This window comes from Gallus gallus, chromosome 2 (genome assembly GCF_016699485.2).
Source record: "Gallus gallus isolate bGalGal1 chromosome 2, bGalGal1.mat.broiler.GRCg7b, whole genome shotgun sequence".
NCBI lineage: Eukaryota > Metazoa > Chordata > Aves > Galliformes > Phasianidae > Gallus > Gallus gallus.
In genome coordinates, this window is record NC_052533.1 from 129,996,669 (window position 1) to 130,017,655 (window position 20,987).

Sequence of the window (20,987 nt, forward strand, 5' to 3'; positions counted from 1 at the left end):
ATGAAAATGGAAATACTATTAAAGCAGTAATAATGCTATGTCTTAATAGTTGAGGAGTCAATAAATGGCTCCCATGTGCTTCATTAAAGTTCTTAATGAAGCCATTTTTGATAGCCGAACTTTACATTATCTCTGCCTTAGTCAGATACTTTTTAGGGGAAGGAGGATGTAATTTGATATAAAATGATTTTCTTGTTCAATATAGTAACTATATTACTAGAGTCCCATGCATCATAATATCTGTTTTATAGGGTTATGCAAAAACCATCAATCCTAAGTACTGTTATTTGTGGCTGTATAGAGAAATTATACTTTTGCTTGGCAACTCATGTATTATTTCACATACTTACATTATGGCATTTATAAAATGTAGCGTTTCTGTATTGTATAAAATCTATAATGTATAAAATGTGTGTTTCTGTATTGCTGCTTGCAGAATGTTCTAAGGATTTCTGTGCAGCTCCATAGCCGTGTCCTTCTTGGGCAGCCTCCTCTTTCCTTGACACCATTATAGCAGCAGTTTCTAGTCATTTAATTTCTCCCTCCTCCTCCTCATGCTGAATTGCCAGCCCCGACTGAACACTTTATATTTTGACAGGAAGTATTTAGAGTCTCTGAGATGAACACACCATTCAGTGATAAGCTAAAAACAGGCTGTGAAAGGCTTGTGGGCTCTTCTTTTGCCTTTCATGAAGTCTTCTACAAGCAGTAGAGTGGATGTTGTCTGTGTTTCCTTATACAATAAATATGAAGAAGGAAAATCTTGTACTTCTTCCTAACTGGGTCTTCACCACGGTGAAAGCTGTTTCCCTGAATTGCTAGGGCAACATTTTATTTATATATTATTGTATCACCCTACTTAATTGTTGATAGCACTAACTTATTATACAAGCAAATTATTCATAAATGCATTAAATATGTTATACAAAGCTAATGAAAGCATTCTCTTCATTTTTTTAAAGATGCAGCATTAAAACAGGTGGCTTGGGAGTAGTAAAACCATAGTTATTTCCATTGATACAGGCCAGTTCCCTGGTGCCTGAAGTTTGACCTTGATTTTCAGGTTCCCTAATCTAGGTGTCTAGAATCTGTTTTTTTTTTTTTTCCACAAGTAATGTCCTTCAGTGCTGAGTTAGAAACATGCCAGAAATCCAATTCTAAAGTCAAGCCCAGCCCCAGCTGCCGGAATCTTAGAGACTGTCCATGAGGTTTTGTATGTGTCTTTTATTGATTGTGAGAGAAGGGTATTACCTTGATACCTTCAATAGGAAGACATGATACTTTATTCAGTTTTATGTTTCCAACACCTTTTAATCTTCAAGTAAAAAACACAGTTAATATATACATTATTAGGACTGTTAATGCAGAATATAATCCAGCATATATGCATCATAGTTTACTGTTAGATCACTATCTAAATGTACAAATGAAAGCAGAATATTGAAATGCGTATCTGTAAATTTCTATGTTAACAATGGAATTTTAGTAGGTACATGCTTTTTTATAACATTTAGTTTGCCTGAACATATTTATGGTACCATTCCATATTAATTTGTAGAAACATATTTTTATCCACTTAATAATAACTGAAAAATAATTGAATAGAAATAATAAACAGAAATAAGTAAAGGTTGAAAAAGAGGCTCAGAAAATCTTGAATATCTAGAAGATGAAATTAACTATTAAAAAAATCATTTCCACAGAGAACTGTGGTGTTTTTTTCTTTTTATCTTTTTCGTAAAATAGACCATGTTGGAAATGCATAATAACCTAATATATATCAAAATGGTCATTAAACTGGTTTTGAATTTTGTATTAATAATGCTGTATAGTGCTTCCAATGTAATCTCAAGCTCTAAACACATTGAGTCTGGAACAAAAGAGCAAAGCAGCTGGATATGCCTAGTCCTTCCTACGGTAGGTACTCCACACAGTGCTGTTGCATAAAGCCATTCTTCTCCAGACATGAGAAAGAATTACCAGCACCACCTTAGAGATGGGGAGATGGATGACTCCTAAAGTTAAATGTCTTACTGAAGCTCAATATGTTGCAGGCTACATAAAAGAAAAGGAAATACTACTTCTACTGGGATTTTGAGGATATTCTTCATAAACAATTTGAAATGATTTGATTTTATGAAGCTGGTATTGAATGTAATCTTTTCTTCTGAACAACATTTCAGGTTTTGATGCATTTATATTTAAGATCAACTGATCAGTTGGCTTAGTTCAGTAGGTTTTATTAATGGGTAAGTATAGTAGTAGTTTAAAGTAATAAGAAAGGAGGAGAGATTTGGCTAACATAAAAAATCTTTAAAATATATAAAAGATGAATTAAAATTTTCATCAGATGAGAGTAGCTTCCCATATAAAATATTTTTCAGGGCTTTTTTGTTGAATCCCAGCTCCTGTCTTTACTGATATTTATGGTTTCACTAAAACGTTCAGGTAGAGAAATACCTGCCCTCATAAATCATTTGCAGATAATACTGGTTCAGACGCTCTCTGTCCAAGTTGATAATGGATATCTGATTCAGAAGAAATGTCTTGTTTCTCAAAGTTCTATGGAGGATGCTGGAAGCCAAAAAAAAAAAAAAAAAAAAAAAAAAAAAAATTAAAAAAAAAACCAACACACTAACCAAACAGTAAAAGCATGTATTTTTTAATTTCAGCTTTGTTTTTTATCTGTTCTGCAAAGTGCAGAGCTTGGCAAGGGAGGGAACCACATCATGATTCTCTGATTTGTGTTGTTTTTTTTTTTTTTTCAATTCAATCTGCTTTCAGAAAGTTTAACTCTATGTTTATGTTGAGAGATTCACCAACCTGAGAAATATAAATACATTATAAACATTTAAAACCAAAGAAGATGTGATATGGAGCATCATGGAGTTCACCCATTGCGTTGTTCTGTTTTTACAGCTGGAAAATGCACCCAGTTTCTCTTTTTCCAGTTCTTTTTATGTGTGCATGTGTGCTGAGTTTTTTAGTGTAAGCTATTAAATTACTTATGAGTTATTTGTTTGTTGATTTTTGTTTGGTGTATTTACTCTTGCTGGCTTCTCTTCCTTTTATATTTGTACTCACATCCCATGACTGGATGTAAGATGGATTCATCCATGATGGATGTAAGACCAGGAATGTTATAAATTCAGTTGCTTAATTATCTGAAAGAGATTGAGTTTTGGGTAATTTTTACCATACCATATTGACTTCCCTGTTTTGGAAGAGGTTTTGGCTGAGTTGTAGGCTTTGTTTTATTTCCTTATCTGCCAATAATTTAGTTTCCAGTGCGTCATCCATCACATGAAGAGAAGCAACAGGGAAGTACCAGACGCTAGAGATGAGTGGTGTCTGTTGGGACAAAGAGAGCTACCGGGAATGGAGAGTGGAAGCATTGCTTCCAGTGTGTGTAGCATAGGCTGGTCCCTTTGGACATCTACGTAGTATGCCATGTAACAGCAAGGTTACACATATAAGGTAACTGGAATTAGAATTTCTCGAGCACTGACAAACTCTAAAATCAGAGAATGCTATTGGGAATGCTGTCATCTTTTTCAAAAAGATAATCACCTTTTTCCTGCCATTTCTGGCTGTACCTATTCAATACCATGTGGCTGGACATTTAATAGAATAAAATCTGTATCAGGCTGCACAGGATTTTTAGGACAGCTGGGGACAGGCCTAGGATCTTGTCTGATACTTTTAAAATCCTTCCTGGCATTTGTGAATTCACAGTACAGCCTGTGTGTTAAAATTAGAGTTTAACTTCAGTTATGATTTAGATACAATGCTTGCATATTTTGCTTATTTTGTCCTCCAGAGACCCAAACCTCTATAGTTTTACACATCTCTCATGCATAACAAATTGAAAGTACGTGTGTTGATTTGCTGGAAATGAGTCATGCGCTAAAATCATGCAGATTCCTTTGTATTCTTATAACCACAAAACTAGTATGAGCAGAGATGAAAAAGTGGGTGGAGTTGGCCTTGAAAGAGATGTTCTAAATCTAAACAAGCTGTATGAAATATTATTGTCACAAAGGAAAATTGAAAAATACAACAAAAACAACTTCATGCTTCTGAAGTATTTCTGTTGCAGGTAAATGTTGCCACATAAGCTAAAGAATGCTTAATTGCCACAGTCTCCTATTGAAGTTTATCTTGGAAATTTTCAGAAATTCCTTTGTGTCTTAAATGCCTGTGACCGAAAATGTCTCTATCACACACAAATTTTTAAACTATTGCATTGGTATATATTTAGGGATTCACTCATATATATTGGACGTTTATTTATTTATTGAAAGCACTGTTTCTGAGCATGATTTTAAGATGCTGTAAGTCAGCATATTGCCTTTAATATGCCTTGGCTTCGAACTATCTGTAACTCTGATTTTCACCAGCTGTTGATTTAATTCTATACTCACAAAAATAGCAGTTAAGAGTAAGCTCGAATTACAAAGCAGTGATGTATGTATAAACAAGACAGGAAACCATCCAAAGAGAATCATATCTACAATCTTGATTATTGAAAGGGAATGCCAATGTAAATAGTTCAGGCAGCATTTTATTCCATTTTATGTCACCTCACTGCTCTTTTGATTTGTGTGGGTGAAGGTGAGACGGCCTGTTCTGCCAGTGGAGACGATGCAGCATTCTGAGTTAGAGAAAAGCTCAATTTGTTCCTATCTTTTTTGCTATTTTGTACTTTAATCATATTCCCTTTAAAAAGTTATTCACATTTATCAGATTGTCTGCACACCATAGGAAAAGTTACATTTTTCAGGGATTTAATTTATACTTGTTTTAATGATGGTTGAGGGCTTTTACTATTTGGGTAGATCAATATGTACCAATTGGAACTAGATTTATGAATTAACGTCTCATTTCCTGTATGAAAAAAGAAAAAGTAATTAGTTTGATGACTGTCTTGTCACCTATTTCCATTTCAAGTGGTATCTTCCAGGTTTGCAGGTCTCCTTCACCTTAAGGGTTGTTTGTTTTTCATAGTAGAAATAGTTTTAGCAAGTAATATTAGAAACTTTCTAAAATTATAGCGTGCTATCTTTTTCAACTATCTTTTTGCAATTATGATACGGAAATATTGCATCAGCAACTTTCTAAACATAGTATGCAATGGTGAAACGAGTTAATTGAACAGTTAGGAGATAATGCAGTATCATTGACACGATTTACTATGTAATTACCATTGTTTCCAGTGGAGTTATCATGTCGCTACCACCTAATATCATATGTTATTTTGTGATAACTGTGAAATTAACTTATCATCCTGTTTTGAGAGACCATGTTGGTCTAAGACCAATCAGTCTCCACCAAAGTTAAATATAAGAGCTTGGTAATAGGCTGACCTGCCCCCTAGCTTTGGAGTGTGGCAATTAAATCATAGGCCTTATATTAAAGCTTTGAAAGAATGTATCACTAAAAACTCATTTATTTCAGAGTCCTGGGCGGCTTGAATTATAAATAAGCTTTCTTGCTGCATACATCTATCCATCTGAATGAGTATGACAGTGTTTCTACAACAGGAGGAGAAATATTGCATAATCCATGAAAACATTTTAAATGTCGTACAATTAAAATAAATGCTTTTTTGAGTTGTGCAATGAGGAACATGAATATTTATATGATAATAGCATGCATCTCCATACAGCTTCTTCCTGAATTTGTCTTATTAATACAATTCTTAATCTTCATAATTAAGTTATGATCTAAGCTTTTGCATATATTAATCAGAACATAAGTAACTGGAATTTTATCTAAATGAAAATGTTCAAGAGTTTTGGAATGTTCCCATAATAATGGAAAGAAACAACATAAAATTGGGGAACCTTGACTATCCACTTTTAACTTAAGTAAAAATGAATAAGAAGTAAGAGAATAGCAGTGAGTGTGCTGTTTTTTGTTTCAGGGATCTTTTTAATATACTTTTTAATATATGGTTGTGAATATATCTCCCAGTAATTTGGAAATTAATTTTAAATGTATAACTTTCTGTCTCCCTTTCTACTTGCACAACTGAAACTTGAAATGATCATTACCTTCTGCTGTAATTTGATAAGTATTTACATAAACATACACCCTGTGTTCCTACATCGAGAAATTATCTCGAAGCAGTAAGTTTTATTATAATTAGACTTGCTGCTTGCTTTTTACTTTCTTTCATTATTATTATTATTATTATTATTTAATTAGAAGTAAACTTGGGATGTTTTTAATGTAAACAAAAAACTCTTCATTTTATTTTGTTGTTAGAGTTCCCCTTGTTCACGTAATCTGTCTTTTTCCTCTTTGACTCAGCAAATGCACCAATGTTAACAGTCAAGATAAACCATTTTAGCTGTTAAACACATTGCATGTAAGAGTAGCAAAATAACCTGAGGGGTCTGGTAAATTAATTTGGCATTCTTGGAAACAATTTTTTTATAAAATAAGTTAATTGTTTTCTCATTACTCAATCTGACTTTCTTACCACAGAACAAATAATCTGAGGACTGATTAGAGGTCTCTAGAAAATTGTACCCTTTTATCTTCTGATCACTTGGCCTTATGACAAGTGTAATTTTATTAGAACAGACAGTGATTGTACTAGATAGCACCAGACTTGGAATACACCTATTTTCTGTATTGTTCAACATAAACTTAGAAAGTCTGTTTTATTATCACTGTGTGATTGGAAGTAGTGTGGAATTTTGTATGGGTCTATAAACGTGCCTGTGCTTGAAACCCCACCACTGGGTGCTTTCTGCTACACGGTTGCTAGTACACAACTGTATGCTTGAGAATAGGTTTGCTGAATGAGCATTCTACAGTAAAACAACCATGCTGTCATGTTGGAAATGAATAGTAGAAAGAACAGAATAAAAGAGTGCAGGAATACCTTGGAGAAAGAGGGACTGAGGGGCTAGTCAGAGAAATTATTTTAGCAGTTTTGTGCTAACATGCTAACCTTTACTTTCTGTGTATATTAGGTAAGAGAAAGCCACAAGCAGACTGTGGTGCCTTTCTTCCCAAGTGCAGGATTTTCTCTCCACATCAGTTTTCGATGGTATCTGTGATCAAAGGGACGTGCGCTGTTCATACGCTTCCTCTGTACTTCAGAACTGGGGGTGACCTGAAGGGTGCACAAGTGCCCTTGTATGGTTGCCTGGAAACTTTGGCCCACACAAGTGTCAACTTTCTTTCATGGCTATAAAGGCAGACGGAGCCTCACAGAGAGCTTTAGTCTTAGAGAAAAAAAGGTCCTTGTGTGTTTTAAAACAAGTGTCTCACCAGGAGATAATGGTAGAGCAGTGGGTTATAAATGATGTATTTTGTTCACTTCGCCTTGATAATGGCACAAGGGAAAAAAAGTTCATCGCTCTCTTATCAAAATACTGTGACATTTCTCCTTCAACTGTAAAATTTCCTATCACATTCCTCTGCTGCAACAGCAACTAAATTTACTCGATTGTGGAGACTACATAATCTCTCATCAAAAGGTGTCTTTTTTATTCTTTCTTTTCTCCCTACTTACACTTCAGGAGAAGCACCAAGGTTGCTAAAATCACCATTTTTCCAGTGAATTAATTTTTCTTCTAAGGGTCTTATAAATTAACTAGTAACTACTATACTGTGCCACACAGACTCTTCCTCTCGTCTAAGGGCAGTGTGCCATTTTCTCTCTTCATCTTTGTTTTTTTAACACTGACCACATTCATTGCTGATGATGGGATGGGTTTTTAAGTAAGCAAATTATAAATGAATGTGCCCACTGATTGTTGAAGACCAAAAGCACTGAAAAACAGTTGAACTTCTCTTGAGTACTAAGTTATTTTCAGTAAGTACAGATTTGTGTTTGATACAATGTGTGACATTTTCTATTCCTGCAATTAAATAATTTTCTGTAACGTTTCCAGCTTGTGAAAGTGCAGATCTGTATGTTCTTCTTGGGGAAGCATGTTCATTTAAGTTTTTGCCTGCCATCTGCCCAGAGAATGGTTCTCAAAACACATTTCCACAGCGCACTGGCAATGCTCCGCTGGGGATGTCTGTGCAAATGCGGGTGCATTGTGTGGGGCTGTTTCCAGTGCGCCTGTTCTGAGCCAGCTGAGGTACATGCAAAGGGCTGCCACAGGGTTTGGATACGTTTTGCCTTTTTCCTTACAAACTACCAGTACGCTTGCATGTAGTAGGCTATATTTCATCTGTGTAAGTTGTTCCTGTGATACAAAGATACAACCACTTATAAAACCAGGGGAAATATTACCACAAATGACTTGTCTGTTTCCCTGACTGTGATGGTGAACATCATAAAATAAAGTGTCCAAAGTATATGTCAATCTGTATTTTGAGAGTTACTACTATGATGATTCTAAGAGTACTGAAAAACAGTAAAGAAATTTTCTGCTTTGTAAACAAAATTCCCACTGAGAATGTCCAACCCTGCAGATATGGCCCACATCACTAGTTTCCGGTGGTGATATATGAAAGGATCCTGGGTAACTGCAGAATATTGTTGCAAGTAGCTGAAATGTTTACAAAAATGCATACTATTGCTAAAATGTAGAGGTAAATCTCTAGTTTGGAACACATCTTGGAGAAAGTAATAGCTTAATGAAAGCAGGCACAAAAATATTTTGTTTCTTCCAACACTGCAAATATTGGAGAACTGTTATAATGCTAATATAATGATTGACTCCTTACAATCAGAGTCAACATCCTGCTCAGAATTATAATGTTCTCAGAATTAATCTCCAGAGACATCTAGAGGATATGTGACATTCCCTGCAGGACTTGGAGCCTTGAACTTCAATAATAGTCACAATAGCATTTAAAAAAAAAGCACACACACACAGCATTAATTAAGTGAAACAGCCCCAGTACCAAATGACAGCATGGATAAAATCCACATATACGTGTGAATGTGTTCTGTGCCTGGCCTGTAAATGTTCTGTTTCAACCAACTGTGACTTTTTATATTTTAGAGAAGAGTTTTCTACTGACTGGATCGTCCTTTGGGAAAAATTTGAAGTGGAGTAATACAAGAATGCCAGTGTTTTGTGATACATGTGACAGCTGGGGTTGAAACTGGGGATAAGTGAAGTTCATTTGATGTTACATGTCACATGGCTTCTGGAAGATCCATTGTCTTTAATCATAATCTTCTGAAACAAAAGCTTATGGATGGTCTGTTTGTGAAGTGCATAACATTGTTTTCATGTTTTTCAAGAGAAGGCACAGCCATCTGTTACATTTGGAAAACTGTTAAGGATATTTTTATGCAAAACCCTTATTTTAATAAGAGTGCAACTCAAGAAAAGCTCTAGGTTTAAAATTACTTTTTTACATTTATTAGTTGAAACTATAAGATTACTTTGTAACTGAATTTTTATTTGAGTTGGAATGGTCAGTGGAAATGATTGGCATACCTAAGAAACCTTCCATTACTATGCAAAAGTAGTTTTGTTTCTCCGGAATACAGGCAATAATGCAGTGCATGCAAATATTAATCAATGAATATATGCTTTAAATATTTACTAATGTATGTTGAGATCAGCTGAAAGTTTTGTACTCCTGGCACCATGCTAAGTTGAAGTAAAATTAACAATGAGGAAAAGATACCCATTTGCTGAGCAGTGTGAGCTATAGAAAGCACACTGTGCCAATGTTTTGAAGACGAGAGAGTCTCTTTGTTTGGGGGCTCAGTACAAAGTGGTTGCTCAATGGTTGAATCTTCTTTACCATTTGAATCTGGCTGCCTAACGATTTTTGTTTGTCACTGCAGTGGTTTGGTGATGGTTGTGAGTATATGAAAAACATGAGACTGTAGAAATCCATTGATACTGCATCTCTGCTTCTGGAACGTAAGCTGTCAATAAAATATGTCTTGATTTTCATGGCAAGGTGCTGAATATCATCTTTTCTGTCTTTTACAAAAAATAATTTGGTATCAGGACTTACATTATTTTTCAATAGTTTGAAAAAGTGCATAGCAGTTACAAACTGTGGTGAGGACACTTTTGTGAAAAAGAGGTGAAGGAAGATGACAAATTTTGCCAGGCCCTAATACTTTTTTTTTTCCTGACATAGCTCTAAAATTAATAAGTGATTGCTAAAAAATAAAGATAATTTAGATTTGGATCTAGAATCTTCAGATTGTAGAAAAAAATCAATCCTTATATTTTGAAAGAGTTATATTTTGAAAATAATAATGTTAAAAAGAAGATGTATATCTGTTAATGGTTTTAATTGAGTATGGCAAAGTCGAGACGCTTGTTCCTACTTTAGCTGCTCACAGGTACAATTTTTTTTAGTATTTTTAGATCTGTTTGCTGTCAAGTGGTCACAATTGCTGAATTGCATTTTACTTACATACTTTAATATCAGATGTTAATGTAACGGAGGAAACTTTAAAAAAGAAAAAAGTTAAAAAATACAGAAGCTTTAAAAAAAATTAAAATGGTATGCTGTATGGTCAACATGCAGTATATTGGCCAAGCAATAAGTGCATTAAAATTCATGATTGCTTACATTATTTTTAATTACTGTCAATGGCAGATCTCTACAGTTCAGTTGTCCCCTGGCAGAGAAGCTCGTGGCCAACCAGAAATGAGCACCCCAACTACCTTTGCCTTAGAAAAAGTTCACATTAAAAAGTAGCTATTATAAATAAAACTTGCTTTTAGTCCTGTACACAGGACTGATGATTTGCTCTGTGGAGTAATACTGTATGTAGTGGGGCTCTGTTCTATAGTATAAAATAGTTGTAGGTAGAGAGGATGGAAGTTCTTAAACTAGAACCGGTGCAGTAAGAGAGCCTTGGAAATAGGATGTAAAGAAAGTTATGAAGGAGAAGAACCAGTCCATCTGGATTTGCAGCTGGGTGATGCTGGAACATGGGCCCTTGTGAGGTTGGAAGACCAGCAGGGAGGTGTCCTTGAAAGACGCAGAGGAGTTACTATGGGAGCATGCAAGGGTGGTTCAGTTGCAAGGTCTATGGCACTGGTAGAGTGATTGCAGTAATGCTGAATTTTATGATTCTCTGATACTGTCTTGTGGAAACCAAAAGAAAAGTCTAAGTGGAAAACCAAAAGGCCCTTATATATAAAAAAAGCATTATCTGTATAGTTAAAATGAACTTCTGTTGTGTTGTGTAAATTAGTTTTGTACTTGTTGCAATATGGTTGTTTGATAAAAAGGGATATGTTTACTTGAAAGAACACACAGTATCAAATAAGGTAAAAAGAAAAAGTTTCATTAAATGAAATGGAGACAGAAGCAGCTTTTACTCCTACATTGCCTATCTTACATACCCTTGACAATGTGAACACACTTCTAATAAAGAAAAAGGAAAAGTCACTGGGACTCCCAGGAAGTTGCTGCTTTTTTTCTCCTACACTTCCTTTCATTTATATATAATACATGGGTACATAAATAGCCCATATAGCCCTTCTCTTCACCCCCCTTCTGGCCCACCTTCTCTCAATTATTTTTTCCAACAGATAATCTGATTTACAACATAATTATGTTCACTAATTAATAATGTGCAGCTCAGTAGAAGGAAAATCATTTAGTATGGAAAAATTATGATGTTGAATTAAGGGTTCAGATATGTGAACATGCTTTGGTGGAACAGCAAGTTTCCTACATTGTCTAACTGTTGGTAACTGTCCATTAGTGCACTTTAGATCATGAATTTAGAGTGGTTTGATTCAGTCCTTTGGCCAGCATTCATTTACCCAGCTTCTGTTTTCCCTTCTTCAAGCTACAAGTCCAAAACACAGTGTACTTCTACATTTATTGACTTCAGCAACAGGACTTGATGCCTCAGAAATGTCATATGCAAAATATCTGCGGAATGGGGGAGGTATAATAATTGGTAGCAACTTTCTTCCAGTGGAAAGTGAAGTCCAATGCAACAGTATAAACCTTAAAGCCCTAGGGCAGATCCCTAGAAAATGTTCTGTTATGAGCAATGGGTTGTAGTGGATGAGTGTTGTAAGTGAGCTCCTGAATGGTGTTGCCTTGGTGTAATTGTTGTGACTGTAAACATATGTGAAAGGGGACAAGACAGTAGTATAAAAGCCATAATGACTGGAATTGACTGGAATTTCTTCTTTTGAAGGCTACTTTCTTGCACAGTAAATTGGTTCACAGCAAATACATTATTGATTATGTTATTGTAAATCGTTTGCAGGTGAGAGATATTTTGTATTATTACTTGTTCAGAGTTCAACACTCATGAGATAAAAAGGACAAATTGGAATTTCACTTGATGGAGTCCTGCACATCAGATATTCTTCTATCTGGGGCTGCCAGTAGTGCAGCAGAAATGCCTGAGTGGTATTAGGTAGAAAACTGACAGCAGCCTGCATTTCTGGAACTGGACAGCAAAAATCAGGTAATCATTTGCATATATGTGTGCGTACAGTGTCACATTGTGGTGTTGAATACAGGTGACACAGCTTTTGTATTTATAGGAATTGAATTTTTTTCCCTTGTTCTGTTTCACAGACTAGTGCAAGGGAACAGTCAAGCCTGCATGAACAGATGCTGAAATTCTCAGGTATGCACTGTCAAATGCCTGAATCATGAGACCGCAACAACAGGGATACTTCAGAGGCTTGTACTTTCTCTAGAACACATTGCCTTTAGCATCGGTCTCCATTATAGATATTTTAAATATTTTATAAAATTTACTCTCTCTTCAACTTCTGCAAACATTTTAAGATTCTCTCCCATAAAAAGAAAAACAAAAGAAAAAATGGAACAAGGAGACAAGGGCAACTGCGAAGAGTTATCCTCAACTCGCTCATAGTACATGCTTTTGTATCATTAAAATGACTATGATACAGCAACTGGCAGATTATGACTTCTCTTGCCTTCAAGCAGATAATGCCGGGAAAGTGAACAGAGACATGATATACTGAGTCTAATTTATCATACTAGTTTTCTGCTTATGAAGCCTGAAACAGTGAAGTGTTCAGGTTGAAATACTGATCAAATTCACTCTTTCTAGAAGGTGGCTTTCTGGTTTAGTGGAATAGAGTGAGAATGAAAGAGCTATTAAGTTGTCAGTAGCTGTTAAGCTATTGGCATTCCAAGCTACTGGAGACAAATACGAAAATCCCACATTTTTTCTATCAATAAGAAGCAAACTTTCTTCAGAAAATTTTAGTAAAATATCTACAATGGAATCCGAGTTATGAAGTCTGAAAGTCAGAAAAGCCTGAAAATTGGTTATCTGAAAATCAGAACAGAGTCTTGAAAATTTTGTATCATCTGTATACCATCACTTCCAGAGCAAATCTTTCAGCTGGAAATGAACTTGGTGATCACACTGATGTTCTCCATTCCTTCAGTTCCACTGACATGCTATGTGAGTGGCTCTCATTGTAAGGGTTGATATGTTCTCACATAATGAATGCAATGTGTGTATTGGAAATGACCGCTGATTTCCTGTTTAATTTTGTTTTGCAGAGACCACAATTTGTCATCTTAAAATATTCCAGAGAAAATCACTGCAGAATTTCACATTCATCGTGGCTTTATTTTTTAATTAAAGAAGAACAGTATTAATTTAAATTTGCTTTTGCATATTCAAAAAATGCCTTGAACAATACATTTGTGCAAAGAAGGAAGGAACTGCAGAGATTAATTCTAGACACCTCAGTTTTCGATGGAAATCGAAAAATGACTGAGAGATGGTTAAGCAGTAATGGGGTGAACATTCTTGAGAAACACTGCAAAATTACACGAAGCCATCACGTTGAACATGCAGGGCCTAATCTGAAACCTGCTGAGGTCAATTAAAATCTTGATATTAATTTTCTCAGGTTTCAGATTAACCTCATCTTTATTTTGTAGAATTATATTATGATGGATTTTTTCTATCCTCAGGCTTACATGCTTTTGTCTTCACACGTTTTGTAAGATTCTCAATAATGCTATTTTTAATTTGATGTTCAAGTTCTACTCCTTCCTGTGAGAAATACATTTATAATGCAAACAGAAGCTGGAAAATGGTTGTCTGAGGGTGGTGTTCTTATACCCACGTTGTTCTTTCTAAAATGCAAAGTATTGTCTGATGGAAATATTTAATAGTTTGACTCTAAGTTATTTAAATAAACATCCTTTATTAAATGAAATTGCAGAAGTGGTTGTTGTGACAGTGTAATCATTTACTCAAATTACCCATCCTTGTAGATATTTTTCCATTGTTTCAATCTCTATTTTCACTAATATTTAATAACTCTGGATCTATACTTCAGAACACCAGATTATTTTAGACTGTATGTCTAAGAAAATACAAATTAGCTTATTTGTGGTACGTCATTACAGTGAGTTAAGTTTATCTGTGCTGTGCTTAGGTACAGGTTTAGTACTGATTGACTGTTATTATGTTGGCTCTGGCTACATTCCAGCAGTGGTGCATCTGTAACTGTACAGCTACGTATCACACCAAAATCCCTACAAATCCAAAACACAGCAGTCTGACTTATGGGTATGTTTTTAGCCCTCAAATTTCATATAATTAGATGTCTGTAGCTGATGTGCTAGGAGGTGGGTTTCTCACTGTGCAATCTTCCAGTTGATGCTGTCCCTATCCTTTGAACACAAAAAGGAAAATCACAACAAAGCAATTATTGTTTTTCAAGCTCAATCTTTATAGGTTGATATTAATGCTGCAGGTAAATGTTTGCCAAAAGCATACCTGTAGTATATTGTTGCTAAAATAAAAAGGAAAAACCTTATTGTAGTCTCTATCCAGTTAGCAGTCATCACTTAAAGTAAGGAATATGAAGTGACCAGCTGCCAACGTATTCAGCATTTGGAACAGCAAATTCAAATGTTTCAAGTATTGTCACTGGCAACTGTTTGCTACTAGCATTTCAATATTGTTCTATATAAAAATCATCTATTTAATCAGATTACAGAAGAAAACATTGACTGCCTGTCTACCTGTGTCCAGAGGAGTTTTGTAACCCATTCTTATGTGCTTCTTGTTCATCGTTCAGATTGTCATGTTATTTTGTAACCATGGAGAACAGGGAGGGATGCCTGTTGGTCGAATTTAGATTTCTCCGGCTGAGTGCAAACCAATTTTTGAGAAAAATGAGAAAACATTTCCTAATGTAAATTGTACTGTCACTCCCTTATATCATCAGTACAAAATGGATTTCTTTCCAGATCATCTGAACTGTATAATTAGCATATTGTTAAGGCATAGATTTGAAAGTGCAAAATTATATACATTTTTAGTAAGTAAAGATAAATGCAATTAGATCAAAGCAGCTAATTTATATGATGGGTTGGTCAAATAATAAAATTATTATTATGGTTTTGTGTGTGTGTGTGTGTGTGTGTGTGTGTGTGTGTGTGTAACTGTGGTATTTTCTAATAACCTTGCCACCATTTTCTCTTAGAATTACTGTTTGAACCAATGTTTTTAAAACTCTGGGAAGGATTGAAGAAAAATGTGTATAGTAATTGGTCCCTAAATATTTTGGTTCTTCCAAATGGGGTGAAATCATTTTTGGAGGAGGACGACATTTTGAGTCAGTTGTCAGTTCCAGACATAGTGCATGTGATTTTGATGCTTTTAACTTTTTAAGAATCTCTAAAGCATTATTTTCTCATTCATGTTCTCCTACTGTTTTGGTTTACAAAGATAAGGGTTAATTTGATATAAATCATCTGGCAATCCAGTTTGCTTTCCATTGCTATTTTCTTAATGGTTTGTGTGCTGTAGGCTTCAAAATTATCCATATGCTATATTGCTCAAAAACATTTTAAAGAAACAGTATGGTTGCTGTTTTTAATTCATTTATCTCGCCTGTATATTTAGAGTCTGTATAAAGTGTAACTTCTCCATCATGTCAATGAAAAGATATTGCACTCTTGGGTTCATGAATTCAAGAAACATGACATAATAGACTGGCAAATATGGCCTTGTGTCTTCTGATGATGATCCAAATCCACTCACTTATCTTGATCTGCCTATATTGTTAACAACATGGGATGTCACACAACAAATTTTTCATTTTAACTGTTCTTTATGTACAGTGCAGTGTGGAATTTACTTTTTATTGCCTTTCAGAGGGAAGTATCATACCTCTCAGTGAAATAATGGTTTTGTCAGACACTGGTATCTTTATTGTATAGTGCTTTTAAATTCTGCACTATTTATACCAAGCTTTCTTGACTTAGGACAGGTGAGATGTGATACCTCTGATTCTCCATGAGAATACTTACAGTTTTATGGATACAGAAATGTATTGTTTCTAAGTAATTGTAAGTTCCGTATTGTAGGTTACAATGAGAATTGTTTTATTTATCCAAGTGTTCTATGAATGTGCAAAATATGAACAGCTATTAGAAATGACTGACAAACCTTAAGCTTGAACTCATAATATTAATATTGATTTGCTTGCCTCTTCCTACCATAATTACACTAGTTACAAAGTGTAGACATTGATTTGCTGTTAGAGGTTTTATTACGTTTGTTCATGACAAGAAGAAACAGCAGTTATTTTATTGCATGGACTGCTAACGTTTTGTTGTCAGGAGGTGTCTAAATGAGTCATTGTGAAAAAAGTCAAAGAATGATAGGTAACTAAAACTCATGGGTTCAAAGAAGAATCTATAAAAGGAAGAAAATGTGACATATTTGTTTTAGAACAACACTGAAGATAGGGCTGCTGCTCAAATTGAAATAATTTTAATTTGTCTAAATATCTGTAGCAAGATATTACAATAGAAAAGGAGATCTGTATATGCTTCAGGAGTAGATAAGTGTTTTGTGGAGTGAATGTTTTCTTTGTGTGTATGTTACTTGTAATATTTTGGACTCTTTAGTATTTCAAAGGGTATAATTTTCTATTTTGTGAGGGTACCTAAGTGATGAAAAGTATTATATAAACACATATTTACACACACACACACACACACACACACACATATATATTGTAATAATTATTTCAAGACTAAAAACATAGTCGTTGAATTTAGGTGAAGTGAAATCGATTACCTCCAAGTGTAAATAACATATATGATAGTAGTCTTCTTTTTCTCTGACTATCTTTTCACTTTATTGAGAGGATGTGATGACCGAGCTTTGCTTAGCTATTCTCAAAAATGTTACAAAATATATATCAGGTACATAATCAAAGCCCTCTTGCAGGCCTACTTGCTAGAGACAGAAGAGATGGAGCATACTTGAAAAGGACATCCTTTTCAAAATGCCAAGATATGTTACTTTTTGTTGTGTGTATTACAGTATCGCCTAAAAGCTGTTGGTTTCTTTTGACAAGGAATTCTTTTTATCCTAGATACTATACTTTGTAGTTACATAAAAATGTTTATGTGTACATATCTATCTCTAAATAATGTGTATCTATATATCTGTGTAAGTGGGCTTTTTGTAAGCGTGTATATGGATGCAAGTACAGTTATTGATCCCACTGTGGATAGCTTGCTATCTAAAAAGAACAGGTCAATAAAAGGTGAGAGAAAGGAAGTGTTACATCCTGAGTGTGATGATCACTCACAGATTGTGAGTGATTTTGGAGCTCCAGTAGGATGTAGACTTAGATCCAATTCACAAAGCTCAGGCCTGTCAAGATCTTCCCTAGTCTTCCCTAAACTTTGTTTCACTTATTTGGAAGTGTTTCTTGTGATGTATGTGACAAAGTACTACATGGTAGTGAGCGGAGGATTGAGTTATACATGTGTCTTTGGCACTGCGTTTTTGAATATCTGTACCTCTCTCATTTTAGAAAGCAATTTTCATTGCTCTTTACTGCTTACCAAAAGTATAAGCATAAGCAAATGAAAAGTACCTAGATATGCTCTGGCCTTATTTGGCAGTCAAAGACTTTTTAAACTGCTTATATTTATTTATATTTATATATATGCTCTCATGTGTGTGAGACCACTCAGTCTTTGAAATCTTTTGTTCACTACTCAGTCTTCATTTAATCTTTCTGTTAGGAAATATCTGTAGCTTATTTCAGTTTTATTATTCTTTGTCCAATCCAGACGGCGTGGATGGTAATTCTAGGACCTAGTGAAATGTAGTCACTGACTTATGGAAACAGCAGCCTTGCTCAGAGGCGGTACCTCAAGGTTTGCTGACAATACCTAGAGGTAGTTTCGGAGTGTTTTTGCAGTGTTTGAGTAGAGGCTTCAAAGCTGGCATCTGTTCTGAAAACAAAAGAAAACAAAACAAAAAACTTTTAGACAAACATGCATTTATAACAAGGACAACTGACTGAAAAGTAAAAATGATTTTTTTTCCTGCGTATTATTAAGCTTCTACTCATGCTAAGAAATTCAGACTTTTTATTTCTGTATGAGAATTGCTCTGGATGTTACTTCTTCATCTTTGGTTACTTCTTAGCTTTGGTAGGTTGTAACATTCTCCTCATGGATATCTATTTTCACACCTGGATGTGTGTGGTGTTGGAGAAATCAAGCACGATTTCCCCATGGTGAATCCATGTTGACTACTCCTGATAACCTTCTTCTCTTCCACTTTCTTGGAGATGACATCCAGAATAAGCTGCTTCATCCACCTTCCCAGAGGTGAGGCTGACTGGCCTGTAGTTTTCTAGCTTCTCCTTCTTGCCCTTTTTGAAGACAGTAGTGGCAATGGCTTTCCATAAGCCCTCAGGCACCTCTCACATTCTCACAGAATTGCAGGGGTCAGAAGGGACCACAAGAGATCATCAAGTCCAACTCCCCTGCTAAAGTGGGTACAATAGGTCTCGCAGGCTGGTGTCCAGATAGATCTTGAATATCTCCATAGAAGGAGACTCCACAGCCTCTCTTGGCAGCCATTTGTTATTATGGGACTTCTTATGTTCTAGTTTTAGGACATCACTTCTTGTCCTATTGCTGCACACCTCCGAGAAGAGCCTGACCTCATTCATTCGCCTCCCTTTAGATATTTATAAACATTAATCAGATCCCCCCTCGATCTTTTCCCCAGGCCAAACACACCCAGCCTTTCCTCATATGGGAGAAGCTCTTGTCCCTTTATCATCTTTGTAGCCTCCTTCTAGGAGATCCCTGTCTTTTTTGAACTGGGGAGCCCAGAACTGGACACAGGATCCCAGAACTGGACACAATGACCTTTCTCCATGACCTTTTGAAGATGATGGGGAATGGCTTGGCAGTCACTTCTGCCATCTCCCTCAGTGCTTGTGGGTGCATCCAACTGGGGCTCGTGGATCTGTGTGCATGCAGTTTGCATAAAGGATCTCTGACCTCTTCAATGAAGGGAAGTCATCCTTTTCCCAGACTCTCCGTTTTATCTCCAGTCTGGGATTCCCGGGGGACAGTCTAAACAGCAAAGACAGAAGCAAAGAAGACATTCAGTAACTGCCTTCTCAGTGTCCTCTGTTACTGGGACACCAACCTCATTCAGCAGCGAACCCACATTTTCCCTAGTCTTTCTCTTGCTACTGACATACTTAAAGAAGCCCTTCTTGTTGTCCTTGACCTCCCTCAAAAGATTTAACTCCAAGTGAGCTTTAGCTTTCTTTGTGGCACTCTTGCATGCCCTAAAAACATTTCTATATTTCTCTAAAGTGGCCACACTCCTTTTCCACATTCTATAGACTCCCTTCTTCCATATGAGTTTTTCCATGAGCTACTTGCACATCCGTGCAGGTTTTCTGCCACCTTTGCCTGATTTCTTTCTCTTAGGGATGTACTGATCTTGAGCTTGGAAGAAGTGGTGCTTGAATGTCAACTAGCTCTCTTGGTCCCTCTTACCTTCCAACGCAATAACTCATGGGAGCTCCAGGTAGGTCCTTGAAGAGGTTAGAGTTGGCTCTCCTGAAGTCCAGAGTTGCAATCCTACTCTTTGCCCAGTTTCTTCCATGTAAGATCCTGAACTCCATTATCTCATCATCGCTGCATCCAAGACTGCCACCAACTTTCACCTTTCCCAGCCAGTCCATCCTTATTTGTAAGAACAAGGTCCAGCAGCATACCTCTCCTCTCTGATTCCTCCACTACCCGCGCCAGAAAGTTTATCTTCCATGCACTACAGGAACTTCCTGGAGTGCATGTGCCCGGTACTGTTGCTTTTCCAGCAAATACCAGGGTGGTTGAAGTTCCCCATGAGAACCAATGCCTGTAATCCTGAGGCTACTTTCAGCTGTCTGTAGAATGCCTCACTAACTTCCTCATCCTGATCAGGCAGACTGTAGTAAATGCTCATAACCATGCTCACCTGTAGTGTCCTGCCCCTTAATTCTCACTCATAAGCTCTCTACTTGTTCATCATTCATTGCTAGGCAGAGCTTTGGTGATGGAGCTCCTAGTTGTTTTCTCACATAAACAGCAACTCCACTGCCTCACCTAGGTGGTCTGTCTTTCCTAAAAATTACATAGCCATACATGACAGCATTCCAGTCATGGGAACTGTCCCAGTATGTCTCCATGATCTCAATGAGATCACAGCCCTGTGACCACACACATCTCTAGTTCTTCCTGTTGCATTCCATGTTCCCCATGCAGCACACATTGGTATTCAGGCACTTCAGAGAAGGAAAGTGAGTGGAGGATGCAGGTTTCCCTAGAGGAATGCAAGGGGATCCCCCATAGCTATAAATAACCTTGCGCTGGCTGGCCTTCTGGCTCATCTCACAGGAAAAAGTTAAGGAACGTTTTTCACTGTTCTGGTTGCCTGGCTTATTCTCCAGCTGGTTGCAATGTTGTGAGTGAAGAGGAATTGTATTGGGCCACATATACATAGGTCATTCTAAATGTAATGCCTCCTATTCATTTCCATGGAAACAACAAAAGATACAAAGAAAATAATAGCACTGTTTGATCAAGCAAACTTTCAGCTACAAAACACTGTTTTTCCACATAGTCACCACCGTTAGCTATACATTTTTTTTCCAGCAATTTTTCCAGCAATGAACAGGAGCGTGTATGCTGCACTTGTAAAAATGTGTACCAGTGAAGATGACCAA

General features: G+C 36.1%; 1 protein-coding gene across 3 annotated transcripts in view; it reads left to right on the plus strand.

The window, feature by feature from the left end:
- ZFPM2 (zinc finger protein, FOG family member 2) overlaps nt 1–20,987 on the plus strand; it is a 309,751-nt gene that overhangs the window by 117,266 nt on the left and 171,498 nt on the right. Inside the window, exon 3 of one of the 3 annotated variants that reach the window (XM_040689674.2) lies at nt 12,511–12,562. The exons of the other annotated variants lie outside the window; for them this stretch is intronic. Within the exon in view, the coding sequence (XP_040545608.1) occupies nt 12,511–12,562 (52 nt within the window). The remainder of the gene's footprint in view (nt 1–12,510; nt 12,563–20,987) is intronic. 3 annotated transcript variants of the gene reach the window in all.